The following is a 24793-nucleotide window of genomic DNA, read 5'->3' on the forward strand; positions in this document are numbered from 1 at the left end:
CAAATCTTTAATTTGGGTTAACTTCATTTTAGATCATCTTATATTTTACATGGTTATGATTTAAGTCCTTATTTCATTTAAGTAACTTCATTATAGAATCTTATTTTATTGATACCTTTATATTTAATCCAATTTTTATTATTTATTTTAGTTTTGATTTTAAATTTTTATTTTTATTTTAAAATTTAAGATAACTTGAGTTCTAACTTTTAGATTTTAATTGTGTTATTAATTTATTATTTTAAATTCTAAATTTAAATTCATTAATTTTTATATTTAGTTTTAAAGTTAAAATTTTCATAAAAATTTTAATTTAAATAATTTTTTTTATCCTTAAAAGCATATAGTTTAAAGTTCAAATTTCAAAAATAAAACATAATATAATATTTATCATTGAAATAAATATTATTTAATTAAAATAAATTTTTTAAAGTAAAATAATATTTATCTTAATGTTAAAATTATTTTAATATTTTTCATATATATTATCATAAAAATAAATATATTTAATTACCATAAAGATAAATATTATTTATCTATATATTTAAAATTTATTTATCCTTTCATAAAATTCGTAACACAATTTTAATTTTAATATTTTTTGTTTTGGATTCTAAATTTAAATTGATCAATTTTAATTAAAAGAGTATACACTACACCAAAACAGGCTTTTAGCGGCGCTTTTTTAGGGGCGCTTTGAGAAGCGCCGCCAAAAACGCCGCTAATCACCGCGTCGCTAATTTTAGCGGCATTTTTAGAAATAAACGCCGCTATAAACCATGACCTTTAGCGGCACTTTACCTACAAATGCCGCTATAGATCAAGACCTTTAACGGCGCTTTTCTCAAAAACGCCGCTATAGATCAAGACCTTTAGTGACACTTTTTCAATAAACGCCGCTATAGCTCAAGACCTTTAGCGACGCTCTGATTACAAACGCCGCTAAAAATACCGTTCTTTGGCGGCATTTATAGAAAAACGCCACTAACTTTTTTAAAAAACATTTAAAAATATTAAATATTAAAATCAAACATTATTAATATCAAAAATTAGTTAGTATTAAATATATACTTTTAGTCAAAAAGATAGTATTTAATCATCTAATAAATTAATTTTTTTAGTTAAAATATTGAAAAATCATGTTAATATTTAAATAGCAAAATTACAAGTTCAAATAATGCAACTAATTTGTTGCAACAAAAAAATGCACAAGTTCAAAATGTACAGTAATAAACTTGAAAATTTATATATTAAAATGGCGATTTGACCTCCTTGGAGTTGATCCTAGCCCATATGGATCATCTTCATCTTCATCATCTTCTTCTTCACTTTCAACTCTGTGACCATCTTCTTCTCTGCAGCCTATGTGATTCAATGCTCTCCTTTCATCATCTTCATCATCATTATAAGGCACAAGTGACTCTTCAGGAGGTGAAGATGGTGAATCCACAACCCTCTGCCATTTTAAGTCTCGTTCCTCGTCTACACTATCACCAAGTTCCCTTTTTGCTTTCATCTTCTTTCCCCCTCCTTCACTCTCACAATTTTTGCTGTTATACCACAGTAGCATTCATCAATTAAACTAAATTCCCATGAGATCTTCTACTACAATCTTTCACCTAAAATAAATGATAAAAAAAAAACTATACTTTTGGACGCTTAAAAAAAAAAAAGCAAGAAAATTCATAGCCAACTATCTAGGGTTTTTATTGAGTACCAGATAAAACATAGCAGCATAGCAAAGAAGCTTAAGTACAAAGGAGATTAGATAAATTTTCAAACAAAATATCAGCGACTAAGATATACTATACATTTCTTTTATTTTTTTAAAGAAATTAGAAGAAGAGTTTAACAATAAAATTATGAAAAACCACAAGTCACTGTCAGTACTGCTGGGACATTCAAACTGACATAAATTAAAGCTAAACTCCGATCAAGAAATGAGTATATAGAAAACAATCGAAGATTCTTCAAATATGAAAAAAAATTAAAATCAAAATAAAGAGGAAAAATACTGAAAAAACAAAATAAAATCTCAAAGAAAATGAATATGACCACCTTCTGTGCAATTCAGTGCAATTGTTGACAAGCCCATTGAGTTCTTAGTACCCTTAGCAAGAGATTCCAAAGAAGCACCAGCCTGCAAAAGGATACAAAGAAATAGACTGAAACAGGGTTCAATAAAGTAGAAACACAATTCATAGGACGAATAGAAACACTTTGGAAAATAAAGTTGATTAATTATTTTTTCAATTTTTTATTATAAAGATTAATATTTTCATTTGGATATATGAATGTCTATGAATATATTCAGAATATATGCTTAGGGGCAAACAATGGCCTTACACCTTTCGTTAAATGGAATAAGATCAATTTTAATCTCTCAATTATTATATATTCAATTTAACTTTTTTTAACAAAACTTTTACTTTTAACCCCCCAAAATTTTAAATTTACTTCAAGCAATGCATAAAAAAATATCATAATTTTTTTTTCAAAAAACAAAGGATGAAAATGAACTAAAATATAATGAAAAAACCCCAATTTTTTTAAAAAAATTCTCAAAAATAATTAAAATCCGATGATTGAACCGATTGAACCAGTTGTTACCTTATTTATAACTAAGTAAAAAAAAACATGAACAAAATTTCGGATTACACCAACTAAATTTCTTCCATCAATGCTTAATAAACCTCATATACTCGGACATGTAATTATAGTATGTATACTATATACATAAAGAATGAGTAAAAACTATATGATCAAAAGCAAATATTTTTTTCGATAAAGAAATTCAAATTTGAACCCGCAATTGCAGCAGTAAACTATGCATGTTATCCAGTTTCTGTTTAAGTTCTTTAATGGTAGTAAGGTTCACCTGGGAAGACTCTGAATTAGATGATTCAGTGATGAGAGCGGCACACTTGGCTTGTGAATCTGAAACTGCCTCCGCAAGCAAAGCCAATGTTGTGATACTTTGAAGTTTGCTGCCTTGACTGAGCTTATCAGATGAGAAAATCTTTTCGAAACCCTCAATTCCTACAAGTTGGTAGAACGAACTTCCAACTCAGGTCCGGTAAGATGTTAAGCTTTTTAACTGAATCAACTTAGTCGAAACATACTTGCCGAGGTAGCTAAATTTATTCATGGCTTCTTTGCCATGTGACTTTTCAAGCTTGAGCAACCGCAAGATTCCAGCAGTTAACCTACCAAGAAGTGAATGAAACCTTTATTTAAGAGTGCGATTGGAGATTACAACCTATGTAATCAAGTTCTTTTAAAAGTAAGATTGAATTTACCGGTTGTTTGACGGAGAGTTTAAAGTTTAGGGGAAAATGAAAAGTCAACGCAACATGATCCGCTGCTTTCTTCACATACGTAGGTTTTTTTTTTAAAAAAAAAAGCAGTTGATTTTGAGGGAAGCAGTTTGCCTGCACCATTTTATGTGTACAAACGGTAAATTACATTGCATTGATTTCCAGGAAGAAAAGTCCATTTTATGTCTCACCCTGAAAGAAGGAAAAAAAGAAAAACATATTTATATTTTGAAACTGAAATATGTTTGCTTCTACTAAAATATGGACTGGAAGTGAAAAGGCAAACTCAGCCATGGCACCAACCACATTCTACAACTGATCTCTTATACTGTACACAGACTTCAACATTGTATCCAGTGTTTCTTTGGCTAATTGGAATGACAAATCCGACTCTTGTGGACACTGCATATCATTTTGGAGCTGCAGAAAGTGCAAGTAAAGTAAAAAAAAAACTTCATATCACTACTTTGGGAAAACAAAGAAAATCATGCAATCAAAGAAAAGTACATATTTTGTTAACATTTTAAATATTTTTCTCAATTACCCAATTCCATACATGTGAAAATCTCCAATCTGTAACATAAAGGCATCCATGGCAAATTCCAAGCCATTGTCTTTAAGCGTGGCAAAGAAACCTGATTTTAATTAATTTAAGAAGTAAAATTGTTACCTATACCATCCATGATCCAACTAAATTTGGGATAAATATTCCTAAGATAGAGCAAAATAAAATTCCTGACCTTATCCATGTGTACATCTGCACGCCATTCTCTTTGAAACTTTTGCAGCAAAAGTGTCAACAGTCTTTCTAATTTAGGAAGAACCTCACTAGGAAACAGCTTTTGAATATCACCTTTGCTGATGTTCTCATAAACACATTTACGCATTAACATGCGGAGACATACTAGAAGCTGAAGACTAGAAGCATACGTAATTTATCTCACTAAGTAACAGCCAGATAAGATAAAATATCCATGCCTTTTGAGCACACAACGCATAAATGCTAATTTGAAGAGAGATTATATAAAATATTTTTCTCAATACGAGGTCAGCAACTGCAATATTAAGGACATAAGTATATGAAACCAATATGGGAATCAAAAACAAATTCAACAAACTTTAGGTGAATTTAAAATACAGTTTAAAATTATAAACACTACTACTTTTTTTTTTTAGAACAACAGTAATTAAAATAGTAATTTAGATTAGATCTTGAATTTGTAAAATCTATCCAACACTACTACTTTTTTGTTTTAGAATTTTTATACAGTTTCAATAAAATTAATTATTATATAAACAACAATAATCAAAATATTTGTAGACTCAAATGATAAATTAATATTTATTTATAAAAAAAACAAAACACGAGCTAAATAGCATAATTCAAATTATTTTGGTTTAAAATCTTAATTATTTCTCAAAATATTAAAATTGAAATTTTAATATATATTTTAAGGCAAAAAAAAAACCACATTCACAATACTGAATAACTAATATACACATTTCTAATTTTCTCTCAAGCTTCTTGCTGGTGTGCGGGCTATGGAGAGTTGATAAATCCGTTGGTTTTCTTATTTGTTTCTCAATCCAACTTCATCAAGCTTCGTTTTCCTGCAAATTCATACGCTTTCGATCTCCATTATCTCTAAATCCAAGCAAGGATTTTTATTTTTTTATTTTTTTTGAATTTCTTCCATTCTTGTTTTTTCTTCGATTTTTTAAAGGCTTTTATTTTATTGGTTGGCAGTTGATTTTCTGCGTTTCTGTTTTGTCTTTTAATAATTAGAAATCCTCAGCTTTTAGATCCTCTTCTGGGTTTAACTTTGTTTTTCATTTAGATTTGTTTCAATAATTTCCTTTTTAACTCTCATTTTAAAGCCTTGGATTTTTGTTTCTTCATGCAACAAGTTTATCATTTTCTTTTTAATGTTGCCAAAATCTAGGGAAAGCGAAATCCAGAAACAACCAGAGGAAGTAATTTCCATGTTAGATCCAGCTCCAGTATACAACAATCAAAACTAAACTCGAAAAGGAAACAATTATATAAAAACTTAGCCTTTTAGTATAAAGCTAAAATAAGTAAATAACTAACATACCCAAAAGGTTTTTTGTTTTTATTGAGCTAAATTGCCAGATTTGCATCAAACTCAACAAGCCATTTTTCACTATCAATCCTATTCAACAAAATCAAGGGGGGTTGAACCCTAAAAAGAGAAGAAAGGTGGGTTTACCAACACGAAGAGCAAGGCATTTAGAAGGAGGAGAGAAGCGATGGGAGACAAGATCCATGCCATGAACAATGGGGGTCTTGAAGTAGATGTTGAAAATGCTTAACATGTAAACGGCATGGAGGATGACACCAAGTATAACCAGCCATGTTTCTCTTCTTTTAACCCATTGTCGTCTCCTGGGTATGCTTGATTTGCCTAGCTTCGAATCTCGGTTACCCAAGATCCCACCTATATCCACCTTTTTCGTTACTTTGGTTTCTCTGTTGTAACCCAAAATTACTTGGTCTCACCTCTCTATAAACTCTTGCAAGAAAACCTCAAAGTGAAGAAGAAATTAGGAGAGACGCAGTTTAGGGTTTGGATTTGGTTGAAAAATGACAGCTTTTTAACTATAAGAGAAGAAGAATCTGTTCCTTTGAAGAGATGCAGAGGGCTGCCAATTTGGGGAAATTGGGGGGGGGAATAAAGGGAATCGGGGTAGGGGAGAAATGGTTTGGGAAAAATAAAATAGGGAAAAAAGAAAGATTTCTGGGGATGGGAGGAATCGATTTTGGGAAAAAGAGAGGGAAAAAAAGAATATATCATTTGAAAAGACAGCTTTGTAAAATATTAGTGACGTTTGGAAGAAAAACGCCACTATTGCTCTTCTTTTGCGGCGTTTCCTATTTCTTATCTTTTACAGCGTAACGCTTTATTTTTATAATTTTTATATTAAATTATTATATCTTTCATATAAATTTTAAATAAATAAATTTTTGAAAATTTTAAGTAATATTTAAAAGAATTAGATAAAATTATAATTTTTAGTTTTTGTATTTCATTTTTATTTGTTATAATTTGATCCTATCCAAAATAGATAGTTACTCATCCATATTAATCTGTTACTTTTTTTAATTTATTTATCAATATTTTTTTATAATCTAATATTTAAATATATCAAATGATTTAGATTAAATATTTTTAAATATAAAAACATTAATTTATTGTATAAAATTTCATCATTTAATAAATCTCAAGTAAACCTTAAATCCTAAATCATTCAATATATATAAAGTTTATCTATTATCTCTTAAATAATTTAAACTATAACCATAATGTTAATATAATAAAATTAATATTATCTCTTTTACAATTATATAAGAAATTATTTAATATATAAATTAAAAAAACTAATTAATCTAAACCCTAAACCCCTAATCCCTATCCCTTAAACCCTAAATCACAACCCCTTAACCTTAAACCCCAACCCTTAAACCCCTAAAACCTAAATCCCTAACTATTAACCCCTAACATCTAACACCTAAACCCCTAAACCTTAAATCCCAGCCCTTAAACCATAATCCCTAAATCCATATTGATCCCTAAATTAACCTTAAAATAGTAACTCCTAAACTGGCCTTAAATCTTAAATTAATCATATACCCTAAACAAAAAACCTTAAACTATAGTGATAATTAATTTAATATTTTAAAATTAATACTATCTCTTTTATGATTATATAAGAAATTTTTTAATATATACATTAAAACACAATCAGTAATTATGTACCCAAAAAACTTTAAAAATATTTTAAATAATAGTATTTTTATTTTTCCATGTGTTTTATATCAAATTATTTCTACGTGTCACTATTTTTTTAAAGATTTTAAATATTCAAATAGAAATAAATTAAATTTTATTTAATTAATATAAATAAACCAATTAAGATAAAATACATTTTGTGGCGCTTTACAAAAAATGCCGCTAAAGACCAGAGCATTAGCGGCGCTTTCCCAAAAACGCTGCTAAAGACCAGAGCATTAGCGGCGCTTCCCAAAAAACGCCGCTAAAGACCAGAGCATTAGCGGCGCTTTCCAAGAAACGCCGCTAAAAAACTAGAGCATTAACGGCGCTTGACCAAAAACGCCGCTACAGACCAGAGCATTAGCGGCACTTTCCCAAAAACGCCGCTAAAGGCCAGAGTATTAGCGACGCTTTCCCAAAAACGTCGCTAAAGACCAGAGCATTAGCAGCGCTTTTCCAAAAACGCCACTAAAGCCCCGAAAGCTCAAAAAATGACGTCGTTGGACTTAGGTTTTTCTGGCGCTTTTTGGGAAACGTCGCTAATTCTCATTTTTAGCGGCGTTTTCCAAAAAGCGCCGCTAATACTTAATCTTTAACGGCGTTTTTTTAAAAGCGCCGGTAATGCTTGAACTTTAGCGGCATTTTTTTAAAAGCGCCGGTAATACTTATTTTTAGCGGCGTTTTTTATACAAATGCCACTAAAGACGCCGCTAAAAGCCTGTTTTGGTGTAGTGATAATTAAAAGAGTCAATATTTAAAGATGATAATCATAACTTACATAAACATTTAAAGAATATAAAAAATGCAATTTCTAACATTTAAAGAATATAAAAAATATATATCATATCATAACTTACATAAAACTTTAGATCAAAATATATAAAAATCACAGAAATTAGGGCAACATTATTGTTTTTCCCTACTCTTAATTATACTTATAAATAAACGTAAAATGTTGTCACTAATATATATCTTTTAAATAATTAGATACTTGATACTTGATATATATTACCTATTTTAGTACAATGACATGATTTAAATCTATTTAAAATACTTAAGTAATCGTAATTTATTGTCAACTTTAGACTTCAAGAACTACGAAATGGATAAGAGTTGGATGGATTTGTCAAGGGTAACCAACGACTATCGAAATGGAGTACAAACTTTTCTAAATTTTGCATTTCAAAATGCAAGCAAAGAGAATATGATTCTTTGCCCATGTAAGAAGTGTGGCAACATCAATTGGCATTTTCGTGAAGTTGTCTACGAACATCTAACTGTTGATGGCTTTGTTTGGGGTATAAAAAATGAATTTTTCATGAAGAGTGTACACCTCATAGAACCTCTTTAACGATTAATATGGCTTATCCTCATAATGCTTACCATCAGTCTATTAAAGAAAATGACATGGAAGGTATGTTACGGGATGCATGTAATATACACAGTCATGGTTTGCAATCATTTCCACCTAAAATTATTGCATCTGATGATTTTAATATTGGTGGAAGTGCTTTTGCCGAAACAGGAAGAAGTGCACCTGATGAAGAGCCAAATGGAGAAGCGGCGAAGTTCTACAAGTTACTTAATTAAATGAATGAAGAACTTTATGAGGGATCAAAATTTTCAAAACTGTCTCTCTACATTCGTCTTTTTCACTTAAAATGTTTGGGATGGTGGACTGGAAACTCTTTTACACTGCTGTTAGAGTTTTTGAGACATATGTTTTCGTTTGCAAAAATCTTTCATTCATGCAAAGATATGAAGAAACTAATAAAATATTTAGGCCTTCGGTATGAAAAAATTCATAGTTGCCCAAATGAATACATGTTGTATTGGGGTGATCAGAAAAACCAATAGTCTTGTCATGTTTGCGGTAAATATCGTTGGATGAATAGGAATGCAGAAGATGTGAATAAGGATGAAGGTCTGACATAGTCAAGAAAGAAGTCAGTAAATATTTTACGATATATTTCACTAATACTAAGGCTTCAAAGGCTTTTCATATCATCAAAGACAGTCGAGTCTATAAGGTGGCATCATGGTCAACGAACCGATGATGGATTATTAAGGCACCCTGCAGATTCTTTAACTTGCAAATCATTTGACAGTAAATTTCCAAGCTTTGCAAGCGATCCTCGGAATGTGAGGCTTGGCCTAGCATCTGATGGATTTAATCCTTTTTAAATCATGAGTATTTCTTATAGTACTTGGCCTGTAGTGCTTGTTCCTTACAATTTGCCTCTGTGGATTTACATGAAGCAATCTTCTTTTATCTTATCTATGATTATCCCTGGAGAGAAAGGTCTCGGGAATGATATTGACATTTATATACAGCCACTTATTGACGAGTTGAAACAGTTATGGGCGGGTATTGAAACATATGATGTCTTGAGAAATGAGAAATTTTATTTACGTGCAGCTTTGTTGTGGACTATTAATGATTTCCCATCTTATGCCAATTTATCTGGTTAGAGTACCAAAGGACATTATGCTTGTCCTTGTTGTGCGGCGCAAACATGTTCGAAGTGGTTATATAATGGGAAGAAGTTCTCTTATATGGGGCATCGTTGGTGGTTAGATGGAAATCATATATTTAGATTTCAGAGGACTCTATTTGATGGTACTGAAGAGTTCAGAGAAGCTCCTGAGCAGACCATTAGATCTGAAACCTTGTTCATGTTAAAATATATCAATTTCAGTTATGGAAAGATGAATCAACCACCCAACAACCAAACAAAAAGAAGACCGAGAGAGGCGTATGTTAGCAATGTTGACCGGCAGAGTGATGATGAATTTGACGAAGAGGATGAACCTAATGAGGCAGACTTGAGGAAAAAAAGAAGTATTTTTTAGTTGCCTTATTGGGAGCATCAAATTTTGCGACACAATCTTGATGTCATGCATATTGAAAAGAATGTTTGCAAGAACATCATCGGGACAATTCTGAATGTCGATAGAAAATTAAAAGATAATCTTCAGAGTTGACTTGATCTAGTTGACATGGGAATTCGACGTGATCTTCATCCCTAATTACTTCTGAATGGAAAATCTAGGTTGTCATCTTTTATTTTTGCAATGTCGAATAAAATAAAGAAGTGTTCTGCATAGTGTTGAAGGATATAAAAGTCCCAAATGCGTATGCATCAAATATATCTCGCTGTGTGAGTCTTAAAGATCAAATACTATATTCCCTAAAATTACATGATTATCACATCTTGATGCAAGATTTATTTCCAGTTGCTTTATGGTGTTGTATGTCAAAAAAGGTGATGTCTTGTATAATTGATCTATCCAATATAATGAAAGCTCTTTGTGGTAAAGTTTTTCTTGTTGAAGAACTTGAGAAAGTATAAGATCGAGTCGCCTTAACTTTATGCAACTTGGAGAAGATCTTTCCACCTTCGTTCTTCACTATTATGGTGCACTTGCTAATCCATCTCCCTCATGAAGCACAACTTGGTGGACCGATTTTCTACCAGTGGATGTATCCTATAGAGAGGTGCTAATTTATTTGTAAAGTTTTCATTCATTCATGAATATACCTTTAGTTACAAATTTTGATAATGTTGTACATCGTGTTTAGATTCCTATGAAAATTGAAGTCTTATTGTCGTAATAAGTGTTATCCAGAAGGATCAATTGCTGAAGGTTACTTGGCAGAGGAGTGTATGACTCTCTACTCTAGATATTTAGAAGATGTTGAAACAAGACTGAATAGACCAAGTAGAAATGTTGGGCTCACTAATCATAACATAGCCGAAACTTATCTATTTCGAAGTTATGGACAACCATAATTCTTCAATTGCAAGTTATGCTAGTGCTAGGGACAATAATCCTATTGAGGGAAATGTGGAGTATTACGGACTTCATACGAAAATTATTGAGTTGGATTACTAAGGCAAATGAAAGGTTGTCTTATTTAGATGTGATTGGGCTGATGTTAATACTGTTCGCGGAATTAAAAAAGATCACTTTGGTTTTACAATGGTGAACTCTCGATTAATTCACACTGAAAAATAATTGATAGACAAGCCGTATGTATTTTCCTCACAAGTCAAACAAGATTTTTACTCGAAAGATCCAACTGATGAGGGTTGGTATGTTATACTCCGTAACACCCCTAGAGACTTGTTTAACATGGGCAACTTTGTCTTTTCTAGAACAAAACTTAAATGAAACTATCCCTAGTACTAGTACACAATTTCAATGGGTTCGCCAGGATGTGGATGAAGATGTTTACGAATTATGATGTAGTAAGATTTTACGATTTTTTAATTATGTGTAATATTATAATTTAAATCTTGATCATGTTAAATATTTCAACTATTTTATATGTACTATTATTGTTATAATTAGTTACTAATATTTCAACTATTTTATATGTATTACAAATAAAATGCCTAGAAGAAGATTGCGAGATCTAAGTATTATCAAAATCCTCCAAATTCGGAAGAAACAAATAGTGAACAACAGACTGCTATTGGATATTCGAATGTTCCGAATACAACTGACGAACTTGCAGAAATTCAAAGTAATGTTAACTTTAATTTACATGCATGTTGAATTTTATTATTGATTTTTGTTTCAAATTCTTATATTATCATATACCATTTTTTTAGTTGAAAGTGGTGGGAGGCGCAAAACTCGAGAACGTACGCTATTAAAATATTTATACGAGCTAAATTCTGTCGAGCGTGTCAAAGTAGCTAGAAATAGTCATGGTCAGCCTATTGGATCAGAAGCTCGACTTTTAGCAGGATATTTGGGCATTATAGCATGAAATGCCAATCTGTTTTCTATCAACTACAAGTCATGACATCATATTCCTAATAGTAACAAAAATCAAGCTCTCGATAATATTAAGGTAATAACGTGAATGTAATTTATAATACTTTGGTTTAAGTTTCATTTATATTTACTTTCTAAACTTGTGTTATTTGTAGGAGAGATTTGCTTTAGAGGTATCGGATATTTATATGAAGAAGACATTAGGAAAGAAATGGAGAGAAAGGTCTCGGGAATGATATTGACATTTATATGCAATATAAGCATGTAGTGCTTGTTCCTTAAGAAAAATATAAGCCTCAAAGAGAAATTGCGAAATATCCCACCGGGAATGCTGAGGTACTAATGGGAAAATGCAGATAGATTTTGGAATTCAAAGAAAGGAGAGGTATTACGTACTTCCAAACTCTTATAATTATTTCAATTTATAGTATTTACTATATACATAATAATAATTTCATAATGTAGGATCGTGAGCGAGTTGGAACTACAAGTAAGCAAAAACAAAACTTCACGCACACAGTTGGGTCGAAAAGTTTTGCTTGTGTAGCTGATGACAAGGTATTTTGAATTTATTAATTGTGTTAAATATTAATTACTTTATACTAAATAATATTTTCCTACTATATTGTAGGAACTGATGTCTGGTCAAAAAGTTAGACGCCTTCAGCTTTTTGACATTACACATAGAAAGAAAGATGGATCTCCTATAACTACTGAAGCTGCAGAAATTATGGTATATTTACTTAATAAAATTTAAATTATTTTAAATATTTATCATGTTTAATTATAATGGTTTAATTCGTCATTTGTAATGCAAATAATGCTAAGTTATGTTGCATTTGTTTTGATTATATATTTTGTTTCTAACTCTTTGATTAATTTATTAGGAGAAACTAAAGGATAAAAGGGCAGAGTATGAAGCGATCACTTTAAGTGATAGTTCTATTAATGTTGACGACATTGATAACTGAATTATTACTGAAGTTTTGGGTCCTAAAAGGTATGGTCGGGTTCGATTTCAAGGATCTTTTGTTAACCCAACCCAATATTTTGGATCCAGCTCACAGCAATACATGCCTTCAAGGAATTAGGCTCAAGCTGAAGTTCAAAGGTTAAAAGACCAGATGGCTCAGATGCAAGCGAGCACAGTTGAGCAAATTGCTCAACTTAAAGCGGGGGCAGCATCGAGAGAATCAGAGGCTCAAAGAAAATATGATGAACTCCAACTACAACTTAAAGCGGAGGAAACAGCGAGGAAAGCAAAGGCAACAAGAAAATATGACGAACTCTAGCTACAGCTTCAGAATATAATGAAGATGTTTCAGCAGTCGCAGAATCCGCCATCTTAGACTTTTGTTTTCTTATTATGAGAATATTTTAGCAATATAACTTTTGAATATAATATATTTTTTATTTTATTTATTAATTTAGATCATATACATATTTCTTTCGTGATAGTATCATTTAGATTTGAAGTTTTTGGTTGGATTTGATGTTACAGGAAATTATGTTGACAATTCGGGTTCTATATGAATGAAAATGGGTTGGTAAAATCTGCTAAAGTTAGTGGCGTTTGTGGGAAAAATGCCGCTAAAGGTCATGTTCTTTAGCGGCGTTTGTGGGAAAAGCACCACTAAAGGTCATGTTCTATAACGGCATTTTTCCACATAAAAGTCGCAAAATTTAGCCGCGTTATCTATAGCGGCATTTTTGTGGCACTTATCAAAATGCCGCAAATCGTTATAAGCGCCGCTATAGGGCAAAAAAAAGGTCGCTAAAAACTTGTTTTACTGTAGTGGTCTAGGCAAGTGAGACCGAAAGGTAATCTTGTTGAGCACCAATTCGTTAGTCCCAAGTTAGCCGATGAGATCAAAAGGCAAATTTATCATATCGAAAGGTAAATTTGGTAAATTTGAGACTGAGAGGTAAAATGGAACCATTTTAGGAGTTTAAACAATTTAGATCCCTAATTCGAGGATTAGTAAACCACATCAAAATCAATAAACCACTATTTGTTATTTAGCTATTAATTTTGTAATTTTACACATTTTATAATTTAATCCTTAGTAGCTAGCTTATAGAATAGTATAATTATTATTAACTTTATGATTTTTCATACTATAATGTTTAGCGATTAGCTAGTTAGACTTTTTATTTTGCATGCTCGTTTGTGGAGATTGGTCAATCACCAACTTTCTTGGGTTCGACCCTCAGAGTACTCCGTACCCTATTATACAATTATATTACAACTAAACTACCACACTTGCAGACACCGCAAGTCTTATTTTTATTTGATTATTATATTTATTTGTTTATTTCTCCACCTCGTTCGCGAGACTAAGAGGTAGAGGCGATCAAGAACATAATCAATCTTTGAAGTTAATGGCAAGAAGTGCATCTTTTTCTACCATTGTAAGGAGTTACCACCATCAAACAAGTCAAGCTTAACAAAGTTGAGGACTATAATGTTTCACTTTCATGTGCTGTAGTAGTCATCATAAATCGAAATCGAAATTTAAAATTGTTAGAATATGCATCATCCCTAAAATTTCAGAAATTCAAAATAGTGATAAATAAATGGTGAATCAGTTATAATCTAAGAAAGTCAGAAATTGGAAATTATCAGTGTTATGAAACAGTGAAGACAGATATTGAAGGCATTTGGAAAAGTCTGTGTATTTAGAGAAATAAATCTAGGGTATTGACTAGATTGTAAGAGAGTGAAAAGTATTGGGGCCAAAGTGAGAAAATTGAAAGTTAGAGTGATTAAATTGAATTGAGGGGAAAATGAAGAGGGACTAAAGGTGAAAATATACCAAAAAGAAGCATGAATCATATATGGAATTATAGGAAAAGTTGAGGGGTAAAATGGTAATTATTCAAATGAGATAATTATGGAGACATAATGATTAAGGATCAATATGTGTAAAAGTATAATTGGTGGGGAAAATGGTAAATAATTAATTAATAGATATTTTTATAGATATTTACATGGAAATGTGTAGAAAAATATGGGAAAAGACGAAGAAAAATCCATCAACCTCCATGTCTCTCACGTTACCCTCCATAGGCCATTACCTCAACTTTTGCTTTTCTTTCAAATAAGTTATTTTCACCATTTGCTAAAATCCTCCAATTTTCTTCATGATTATATGAGTGAAATCCATAGAGAAGTGTAGTTGTAATCTCAATTTCATAAGAAGTGCAATCAAAAGTGCAATCATACTTGTCTTAGATGAGAGAGAAAATAAGGATTAGTGTTGAATACAAGTAATGGAGGTAAGAATGGTAACTTTTCATGAAATACATACTAGTTTTACTTAAATAACATAGATTATTATATGTCAGAATGATTTTAATGTGTAAATATTGTATGTTTGGATATGGAAAATGAAGAAAAAGTGAATAAATGTGGGAAATAAGTGGAGAATTAAAGAAAAAGAGGAGCCAAAGGAAAAAGAAGAAGAAGAATGTTTGATTCCAAGCTTTGAGTTGTAAGGACAACTAAAGTTTCGTTTATTTTAAATATGTTGTTAATTGTTAAGGTCTATTAAGTGAATAAAAGTCTCATTATGATATTTAATTATATACTTACATGAAGAGTAAGACATGGTATAGGTTAAATATAAGTAAATGATTAATTAATTTTATTTACTAGGTAATATGTAATAGAGAAAATGAAAGAAAAGTGAGTAAAGGACTAAAGAGTAAAAGATTCAAAAGTTAATAGAATTACAATTACTATAAATAAATGAGTATATGAAGTGATATATGAATAAGATTAATGAGAAAGATTATATGATAATGTTGTGAGTTTATTTGATAAAGTGTGAGAAAGAAAGGATTAAATTATAAAGGCTATAAAAGTTATAGAAATTGCAATATTTATGATTAAATGGGTATATGAAATGAAATATGTAAAAAGTGATGTGTGTAATGATGTGATAAGGTTGTGGATGTGTTTGATGGATTATAAGAAAGTAAAGGACTAAATTGTAAGATATGTAAAAGTGACATTTGATAAGTTTGATAAGAATCAATAAGGAATTATGGGAAATTATTTAAATTATGAGATATGCTATGTGTATTAAAGAGAATGAAATTTCAGAATATTGTGTTACTGTTACAATGACTAAACTGTAAACAGTCCAAAAGTGACATGTGAATGATATGTTTTGCCAAAATAGACAAGATAGGAACTATTGGGATATAGATGGCATGCCATTAATGGAATATTAGTGTTCTCTCTATTTACCTGCTTCAATAGTGTCCCGTTACCCGTTTTGTCGATGCCCCGTTCAGTTCTATATATCCTATGCGTTCTGTTAAGTCTACTGGACTTCTATAAAAACGTAAAAAGCTTCCTCTGTCATATGATAAAGTATAGTATCTGTAAAACGAAGGAATAAGAAAATTAAATATATTGAAATGGGATTAAATTGTGATACAATAAATTATAGCAATAGATTAAAATATGTAACAATTGAATGGTAAGTTAAAGTTAATTATGAGTACAAGTTCTGAATAATATTATGAAAATGATTATAAAAAATTACTATTTTTTTAGTATGAATAAAATGTTATTTATCTCTAGATTGTGCTTACTAAGCTAACAATAGCTTAACGCGTGTTTTATACATGTAGTTAAAGAGTAAAAGTAAGGACTTTTGAATACTGGAAGCATCTCATCACATCACATCAGCAAATTTGATGAAAAGAGTAAAGTTTCTTCTCTGTTTTATTTCAGTAAATGGCATGTACCTAGGTATGTTTAAAGGATGATGTGTTTAAGGGACTTAAATGTAAAGGTAGTTACATGTTTTAAATATATAGAATAGTTTTCATGTTCAAAAGCAATATGTTAAATTATGAATATTTGGGATTGAAAATGCTTAGATGATATGTGAATTGGTTTTGTTGTATTTGAAAGTTGTATACAAGGACTTCGAGGTAAAAGTTATAAAATTGGCAAAGAAAACTTAAAATTTTCAAACAGAGACACGATTCCCAAAAGTTACATGGGCTAACCACATGACCGTATGGCAAAAACGGGCTATGACACGACCGTGTGACCTGACCATGTGGCAAACATGAGCAGTGACATGGTCGTGTGAATACTGAAAGCAAATGTTTTTGGAACCACATAGTTCCCAAGATTCACACGGCCCGAGGACACAATTGTGTGCCCTATTTTTCACAATAATCCTTATTTCACTTTAGAAAAATGTTTTAGATGCAAGAATGTTTGAAAATTTTATTCATTCTTGTTCAGTATAATTATAATATGATAATAACAAGCTAAAAAGATTAAAATACAATCTGAAAAATAGTTCAATTTAATAGTTTTTTGCCAAGGTTAATCTGGCACCAAATGTGACATCCCTATAACTTGACTCGAAGATCGATCGGGTATAGGGGTGTTATAGAGTGGTTCCTCTTAATTGTTCGTAAGTCTTGAACACATGAACAAATATTCGAATAAAATAACCAATTAGTGGGACAGAGCTCCAAGATTGTATTAAACAATTATCTTTGAAGTTCTATTTTTACCCTCACCTATATTTTGGTGTGTAAAAAAGTTACAACCAAACAAACCTCAAAGATATAATGAAACCTAATGACTATTTGTCCTTTTCACTACTAAAAATAGTTTACGGATAACTGAGTAAAATATAGCAAGAATATCAAATTCTATAGAAAACTTTTACCTTCTTTTGTGTGTCTTACAAATGAAATTTGAATATTGTTTATAAGAGTTCTCGTATCTCCTTTTTTTTTTTAATTTTGATGTCTCTTCATTGAAACAAAACTATCATATATATATATATTTCAATAATCACATCTCTTAATAATAAACATACTATTCAATAAATATATAATTAGATAGTTATACTCAATGTTAATAATCAAATGATACGACTTCTAATAATAAAGAGACATAACTGATCACTTTTAATCATCAATTATAATATTTAGATTACTAATAACATTTCACTCCTAACTATTCAAGCATTATAAATATTTTGAAAATGTTGAAACTAGGGTTGAGCAAATTGAAAACCTGCTTAAACTAAGACATTTGGATGGTTTATGGAATATAAGTTCAAAAATCGTAGATATCCAAAATCGAACCGAATTCTATTTTTTATTTAATACATAATTATTTTAATTTTTATGATATAAAAATAAATATTTTATATTTAAAATAGTAAAAATAAATTAAACGTTATTGAAAAAATTATTTTTAAAAAAATATTTATGAAAAAAATCTTGAAATTTTGTCAAATAATATTCAAAAGTCATAAAAACAAAGCTCATATTGTCAAAATAAATCTAAAAACTCAAAACAAAAAATTAATATAAAAAATCAAGAACCATATCATCCAAATCGAATTGTGATGAACGATTCAAAAAATTAAAAAAATTCAACCAAACTGAACCGATATTATCCCTAATTGAATGAAATTGTTTCCTTTTTATAACATGCATGATCATTTTACACATTTTTAAGATATAAACATCGAAATAGATATACTACAATAACCTGGACGCTACTTCCACTTATATTTTGACATTCAATTATGAAATGAGAAATTTATTTGAAATGAACAGTTTTTAAAAGGTAGATAGCATATTTTACTCATTTTACATGTATCTTTATTTAAATTATTCAAATTTTAAAATTTAAATTGACTCGAACTCGAATAACTTAATTTGATTAATTCAAAATTTATTTTTTTTTAATTTTTTCAAATCGAATCGAGTTTTGCTCACTCTTATGATTGATATCATAAGTCAACCGAATCTCAATTTAATTAAAAAAAATTAAAACTCTTTATTTTTACAAAATAATATTTATCAATATGAAAATAGTTTATAAAATATTACTATGACAATATTTGAACTAATTATACCCCTCCGGACCTGAACATGTGTCAGCATGATAGGCAGCCTGAGAAACGTTTGTGATATCCTTTGACTTTCACTCGAAAGCCTTGACAATCAATCCCTCAAATTCTCATCATCCATCCGGTGCTTGGTCCAGTAGAAGATCTAGTTACCCACTTCCTCCTAAAAGGTGTAAGCCACCCACTCTCATATCCACTTGCTTGACAAGTTTTTTTGATAGGCACTCGGCTTTTTAGGCACAAGTATTCAAATATGAACACACTCTCAAAATCGTTGAGCCCTACTTGGGCATAATGATCTTGTTGATTGAATGAGTAATACAATGGACTCTCGCGATGCATGTCCTTCACGTACTTTATGATGGCAACTTCCTCTATAATAACTCGTCACATCATGTTAACAGACAAAATGATATCTCCTATAAGTATTCTCCCAACAATGAAAAAAATATCGAACTTGAAGAAATCATAAATAACCTCTACAAAATTACTCTCAGAAATCTCATTCTCCTCCTCAACAATTTTCCTATTCTCTTGTTATTTCTAATACTCCACCTCTTTAAGTGAATCAAACTCTTAAAAACTCACTCTTTATTTCTTTTTCTAGATTATATCAACAAAACTTGAAGTACATAATCATTTGATGGAATGGGTGAAATTTTTTACTAAATCTAAAAGAAAATACGTAGAAACAGTTACAAATAAATGAAAGGAAAGTGGGAGGAAAAATGATATAATTTGGTAGCACCGTCATTAATAGGTCGAACACTATCGCTCATATTAATGTCTCCTGCATGAGACTGCTGGCTGAGTCTCCATATTTCAAAGTCTTGGAGTCGCCGCCATTAATATGGAGGAGGATAGGTCACTCCCAATATTTACTCCATTATAGGTAGGGTGAGGGTCCACCATCACCTACACACCCTTCTGCCACCTCTTTAATGTTTGTCCACGCTGCCCAACGACCTCCACTTCATCATCCTGTTTTCATGAATTTCCTCTCCCCGGTAACACCAAACCTACCATGCTATAACCAAGCACCTCATTCAATTCATATGTAATAGAAGTAAATATTGGGTACAACACCAATATATAATAACGAACTTTCTCAAAAGAATAATATAATATTTGAAATTAAATAGTTGAAATACTTTTTTCATAAGTAATATTATGTAGGATGAGTTATTAGAAATCGTATCTCTTTAAACGATATATTTTAATCCTATAAATACTTCAAAGTTTTTTATGAAATTAAGAGACAAAACTCCAGATTAAAAAATTTATTAATTTTTAAGCGAACAATACTTTAAAATTTTCTCTTAAAAAAATTTTCAACAATAATTATTCGATTTAGTATTATAATTTGAATATATGAATTCATTTTAATTTTGCATTCAATGGGTTCCATTGTTTCAATTCAAATCTATTTATTCATTATATATTCTAATTTTTAAATAACTATGCAAATTCAAAATGAAATAATAATAAGTTCTAACGATGCCCTCCGTCTATATGTTTTTCTCACATTTGAAAGTAATCCCTCAATTTTCACTTTTTTTTTTGGATTTTTAATTAAAAAAATATCACTTCACCAATTTATAAGCATACGAAACTCATGTAAGCAAATAAAAGTGTTGACATGACTAACTTATGAAGGAAATAAGTTATTTGAAAGTAAATTTATTTGGGCATACGGATAAATATCCATTTTGTTATTTGGCTATAGTTCTCCTTTTGGGGTCACAGCTCCTAATTTTCATATTTTAGATAAATTACTTTATTTTTAAGAAATAATAATTTATTTTGCCTTCCAGCTTAAAAAAAAAAATTCATTTTAACTCTCTATTTATTTTATTGCCTCTTTTAACCATTGAACTTGAATTGTTTATCAAATCACCTCAAAATGAATAAAAAAATTAACATTTGTTAGCATTGTTGACGTGGCATCCATCTCACAATCCACATTTACGCCACGTTAGTAAAATTAACGGACGTTGAGTGATTTAACAAACAATACAAATTTAAATATTTAAAAAGACAAAAATTAAAAAAACTTTTTTTTTTGTAAAGTTGAAAAGCTAAAATGATAAAAAAAAAAAAGATTGAAGTCAAAGTAACAAAAAGGACCAACTTGAGATTGTTTGATTCTTTATACATGAGATTTTTTTATATATATAATATGGGATTGTAATTAAAAATCTTATCAGAGGAGTTCAAATTATATCATCTCATGTTCACCTAAATTGAAAAATTAAATATTTTAGATATGGAAAAAGGATAAAGATTTAATTAGACGTATTACAGATATGGTAGACATATTTTCCTTTTCTTTCTCATTTTAAGGAAACAAAATCACACTTAATACTTACGATTACGAATCGCAGCATGAAACTGCAGAAAAGCTAATTTTCCCTTTTTTACCAGATTTGATAAAAAGTAAAAAGCGATAATTGTATAACTTTCACAATATCTGCAGTGAAATGTCAACGACTTACTGCGCTTAACGGTTGTAATTGACTGTTTCCGTATCAGCAAGCTTCCTCGACCTATTAGCGGAAAACCCCGCTGCGGTGGCTAGCTGGGGTATCATTGTCGGCCTACTATCGCCGGTAAATGATATGTCAGGCGGCAAACCGCCCTTCTGGTTCCAGTGCCGATTCGGACTCGCCCTCACCAGCGGGCTCATGCAAAAAGCTAATCCCGATACGTTCTTTACCCCGCTCCTCGCCGCCGTCGGTGTCCTCTTCCACCGTGGGGAAGCTTCTGGCGAGAGTCCCGACGGTAATCGATCACACCCATCCCCCGTATCTGCTACAATCACCGGCGACATTCCTCGATCTGTGATCCTGTATGATTTCCTATCCCCGGTACCGAATTGGCCGAATTCTTCTACATGAGTTGTCCTCGAAAATTGCTGCTTTTTTCGACGAACAGCAAAGAATGCCGAGAACCAAGACGGAGATGACGAGGACGAGGACGGTTCATCTGACAAGTACCGACGATAACGAACGTTAGGATCCGAATTAAATTTCTCGGATCTCGACCTGAACAGATTCGAAAAAAGCGAGACCCTGTTTTTCTTCTTGAATGATCTGGCCGCTTCGAAATCCCCGTTGGTCGTGGCTCCGTAGGTAGGACCCACCTGAGGAGTGCTGTAGAATCGCTGGTGGTGGATCCAATTGTCACCGTCGTCGTCAAATTTCCGTCGACTGACGTAAGGAGAAACGGACCGAGGGAAAACCAACGGCGGCGGGTCAGGTTTCCGACGACTCTCAGCAGCGCGTGCTAAGTGAGCCTGAGCCTGAGCGGCGACGACCGCAAGAAGACGATCCCGGAGACAAGTGGCGCAGACGCCGACGCTGCTACTGAGGTCAATTAAATGTTCCTTACACCTCATTTACTTAAAAACGAAAAACCCTTAGCTTATTAACTTGTCTTCTGTGATATCATCTATAAAGAGAAAATGTTGATTGCATGAGTGGGCTGTTGCTGTAAAACGAAGGAAGGTACCTGATGAAGAAATTAAAAAAAGGGAAAACAGTGTCCTTTTCTCAGTGTTAGTAAAACAGAGGAGAAATAATTAATGAAAAACAGAGAGAGAAAGCTTGTTGTTTGGGGTTTCACGTAAGAGAAAAGAAGAGTAAATGTTGGGTTGTTCTTCATATTTGGTATCTATCTCTGTCTATATAACCAGCTTCATTAATAAATATGGTAAGTGTTGGTTCTTGTTACCAAATGTATCGAGGGGGGGCACTTGAGTTTTGTCTCGCCGCCCCGCATCTTCTTAAAACTGCAAATTAGTAATTGCCTGCCTCCAACTTAAATGGTATATTTATGGTTTAATCTATTGTTCTCAAATTTAAATTTAAATTTTTGTATTTTAATTTAATTCTATTTGATCCACTTATTTTTATAGTATGATTAGCTAATATCATTCTTTGTTATGCTATTTAATTTCTATATTTTAATTTGACTTAATTTGATTATTCTCTTTTAGTACGTTGAATATGTCCGTATTATTGTTAAAAGTAATGAAATGATTTTTCTTCAAATCAGTTTAAGTTGCTAGTTGACATGTAAATTTATTATTTAATTGAATATGGTTGATTGAATTCTTATGTATTTCTAACTGTGTGATCAAATAATAGTAAAAAAATAGTAACATCATCACTTTAATGATAACAGCTGATATTACATAGGTAAAGGGACCGAATTATGCCAAATTAAAGTAGATAGGTTAAAATCTAAATTTCAGCCTAGTAAAGGGGCTCAAACCATGATTTATCAACCTTATATATTTTGTACATTTCTACTGGTAATAGGATTAGCTGATAATAATTACATTACAAGATTTGTTGGCTTTTCAGCTTTATTTTGAATCCTCAAAACTTATGCAGCCTTAGTGCTTTGCTTTTGGGTTTAGGGTTCATCATTATGGTCCAAATACATAAAAGATGTTAGTAAAAGGGGAATGCTAACACCCTAGTGGATTCTCAGGAAACAAAGATCCAATCAATCCATGTTAACACGCTTAATTAGGGTTAGTGCTTTGATGTAAGAAAAAGGAAAGGTCAATGTGGAAATAATTTCAATTAAGAAATTGGGTTAGCTTAAAGAACCAATTAAATCTTGGGCGATATTCAATGATAGAAATGAAAGTGGTGCCTTCATTTCACATACAATAGAAATCGGTACTAGGAGTGACGAATAAAAAAAGGTGTGAAAGAGCAGTGTTGATGGGACTAAAAAAGGGGACAACTAGGGCTAATTGCATCAAGAGCTAATTCAGCATCCCACTTTGTAATTAGGCAGCTTGTTGGCATATAAACAAACCCAAAACTGATGTGAATAGCTTCTAAAAGACTCTTAAATTAATTTTAAAAAAAAATAGATACAATTGTAGGACATGTATTGGGTGGTGCTTCTAAAATGTGTGTGCATAGAATCAGAAGACAAACCCAATTAGTCCTCTGGGCCTGGTAAGCTTGGCCCACATAAGTGTTATCCCAGCATCTATGCTTTTTTGGGCTCGTCACATTACCTAGAATTCAGACACAGCTTGCCTTATTCTCACTAAAATTACGATTTTGCGATTACATATTTATTTTAATGTTGTTAAACTTTTACAAACAAAATTCCTATAGCAAAACTTGATACATTGTAAGGAATGTTGATATTGTGAATGTAAAAAAAGGAAGAAGAAGGTAATGATGTAAAAGCAAGTGGTTGGGGTTGGTGTCATTATCCAAAACCAATCCAACACGGCAAAAACTTGAATTTGTTTGGACAAGTTCACGTTGAAAACATGATGGATGTGGTTTTGTTTGGAACAATGTATCGTAGCTTTCATTATTTATTCTGGTGGGAGATAATGGTGAAAGTAAATAGGTGGCAAGTTCTTTCATTTTGGTTGAAAACAATTTCACAAATCTATTCCCTAATTCCTATTGCCTTTTTTCTCAACCACCCAAGCTCTTATTTTCTTCCTTCCTTCCATTGATTTTTCTCAATAAACATCTTTTATTCGCTTTATTAGTGGGAAATGTATCTTTGAATTTTAATTTAAACTACTGAGCTTTCACATGTTTTAACTACCAAAACCCTTCCCTTTCGATTAAGATTTTCACAAACTAATAAATAACATATAAATATCAATAAAATTATTTTAATTAATAATAAAATTAAATATTATAATTATAATATATTTAAATATGTTTACAATTTTATCAAAAAATATATCCTATATAACATCTTGTTCTCTTAATCTTTATATTCGTAAACCTAATTGAACAATGAGATGAAACCATCAGATTTTCTAGATTTGTGATTATCTCTTTATTATTTGATCAACTCAATTAGTTAAACTATTTTAAACAAAAAATTAACTAATATTTACATAATTAAAATAATTATAATATGAATTCATTTTTTAATGTGATATAATTATCTTTAGTACATATTATATTATAAAAAATAGTAGACATAC

The 24793-nt window shown here is 31.0% G+C and overlaps 1 protein-coding gene and 1 long non-coding RNA gene across 5 annotated transcripts; both read right to left on the reverse strand.

Moving 5' to 3' along the window:
* Positions 1-1042: 1042 nt before the first annotated feature.
* On the reverse strand, positions 1043-6129 carry LOC107900787 (uncharacterized). Of its 4 annotated transcripts, none has more exons than XR_005916842.1 (9): positions 5549-6129; positions 4058-4928; positions 3874-3952; positions 3621-3737; positions 3300-3509; positions 3123-3206; positions 2879-3039; positions 2059-2140; positions 1043-1550 (listed from the first exon to the last, which is right to left on the reverse strand). It is a non-coding gene; the product is annotated as an uncharacterized lncRNA (long non-coding RNA). The 4 variants fall into 4 exon arrangements; XR_001685037.2 differs by having other exon boundaries at positions 3862-3952; positions 4058-4175; positions 5549-6106; XR_005916841.1 differs by having other exon boundaries at positions 4058-4175; positions 5549-6105.
* Positions 6130-18856: 12727 nt separating this feature from the next.
* Positions 18857-22593, reverse strand: LOC107900786 (uncharacterized). Its single transcript, XM_016826499.2, has 2 exons — positions 21303-22593; positions 18857-19834 (listed from the first exon to the last, which is right to left on the reverse strand). The coding sequence occupies exon 1, from the start codon at positions 22202-22204 to the stop codon at positions 21308-21310; it is 897 nt and encodes a 298-aa protein (XP_016681988.1). The 5' UTR covers positions 22205-22593; the 3' UTR covers positions 18857-19834; positions 21303-21307.
* Positions 22594-24793: the final 2200 nt, after the last annotated feature.

The sequence above is a fragment of the Gossypium hirsutum genome, chromosome D08 (assembly GCF_007990345.1).
Source record: "Gossypium hirsutum isolate 1008001.06 chromosome D08, Gossypium_hirsutum_v2.1, whole genome shotgun sequence".
Taxonomy (NCBI): Eukaryota; Viridiplantae; Streptophyta; class Magnoliopsida; order Malvales; family Malvaceae; genus Gossypium; species Gossypium hirsutum.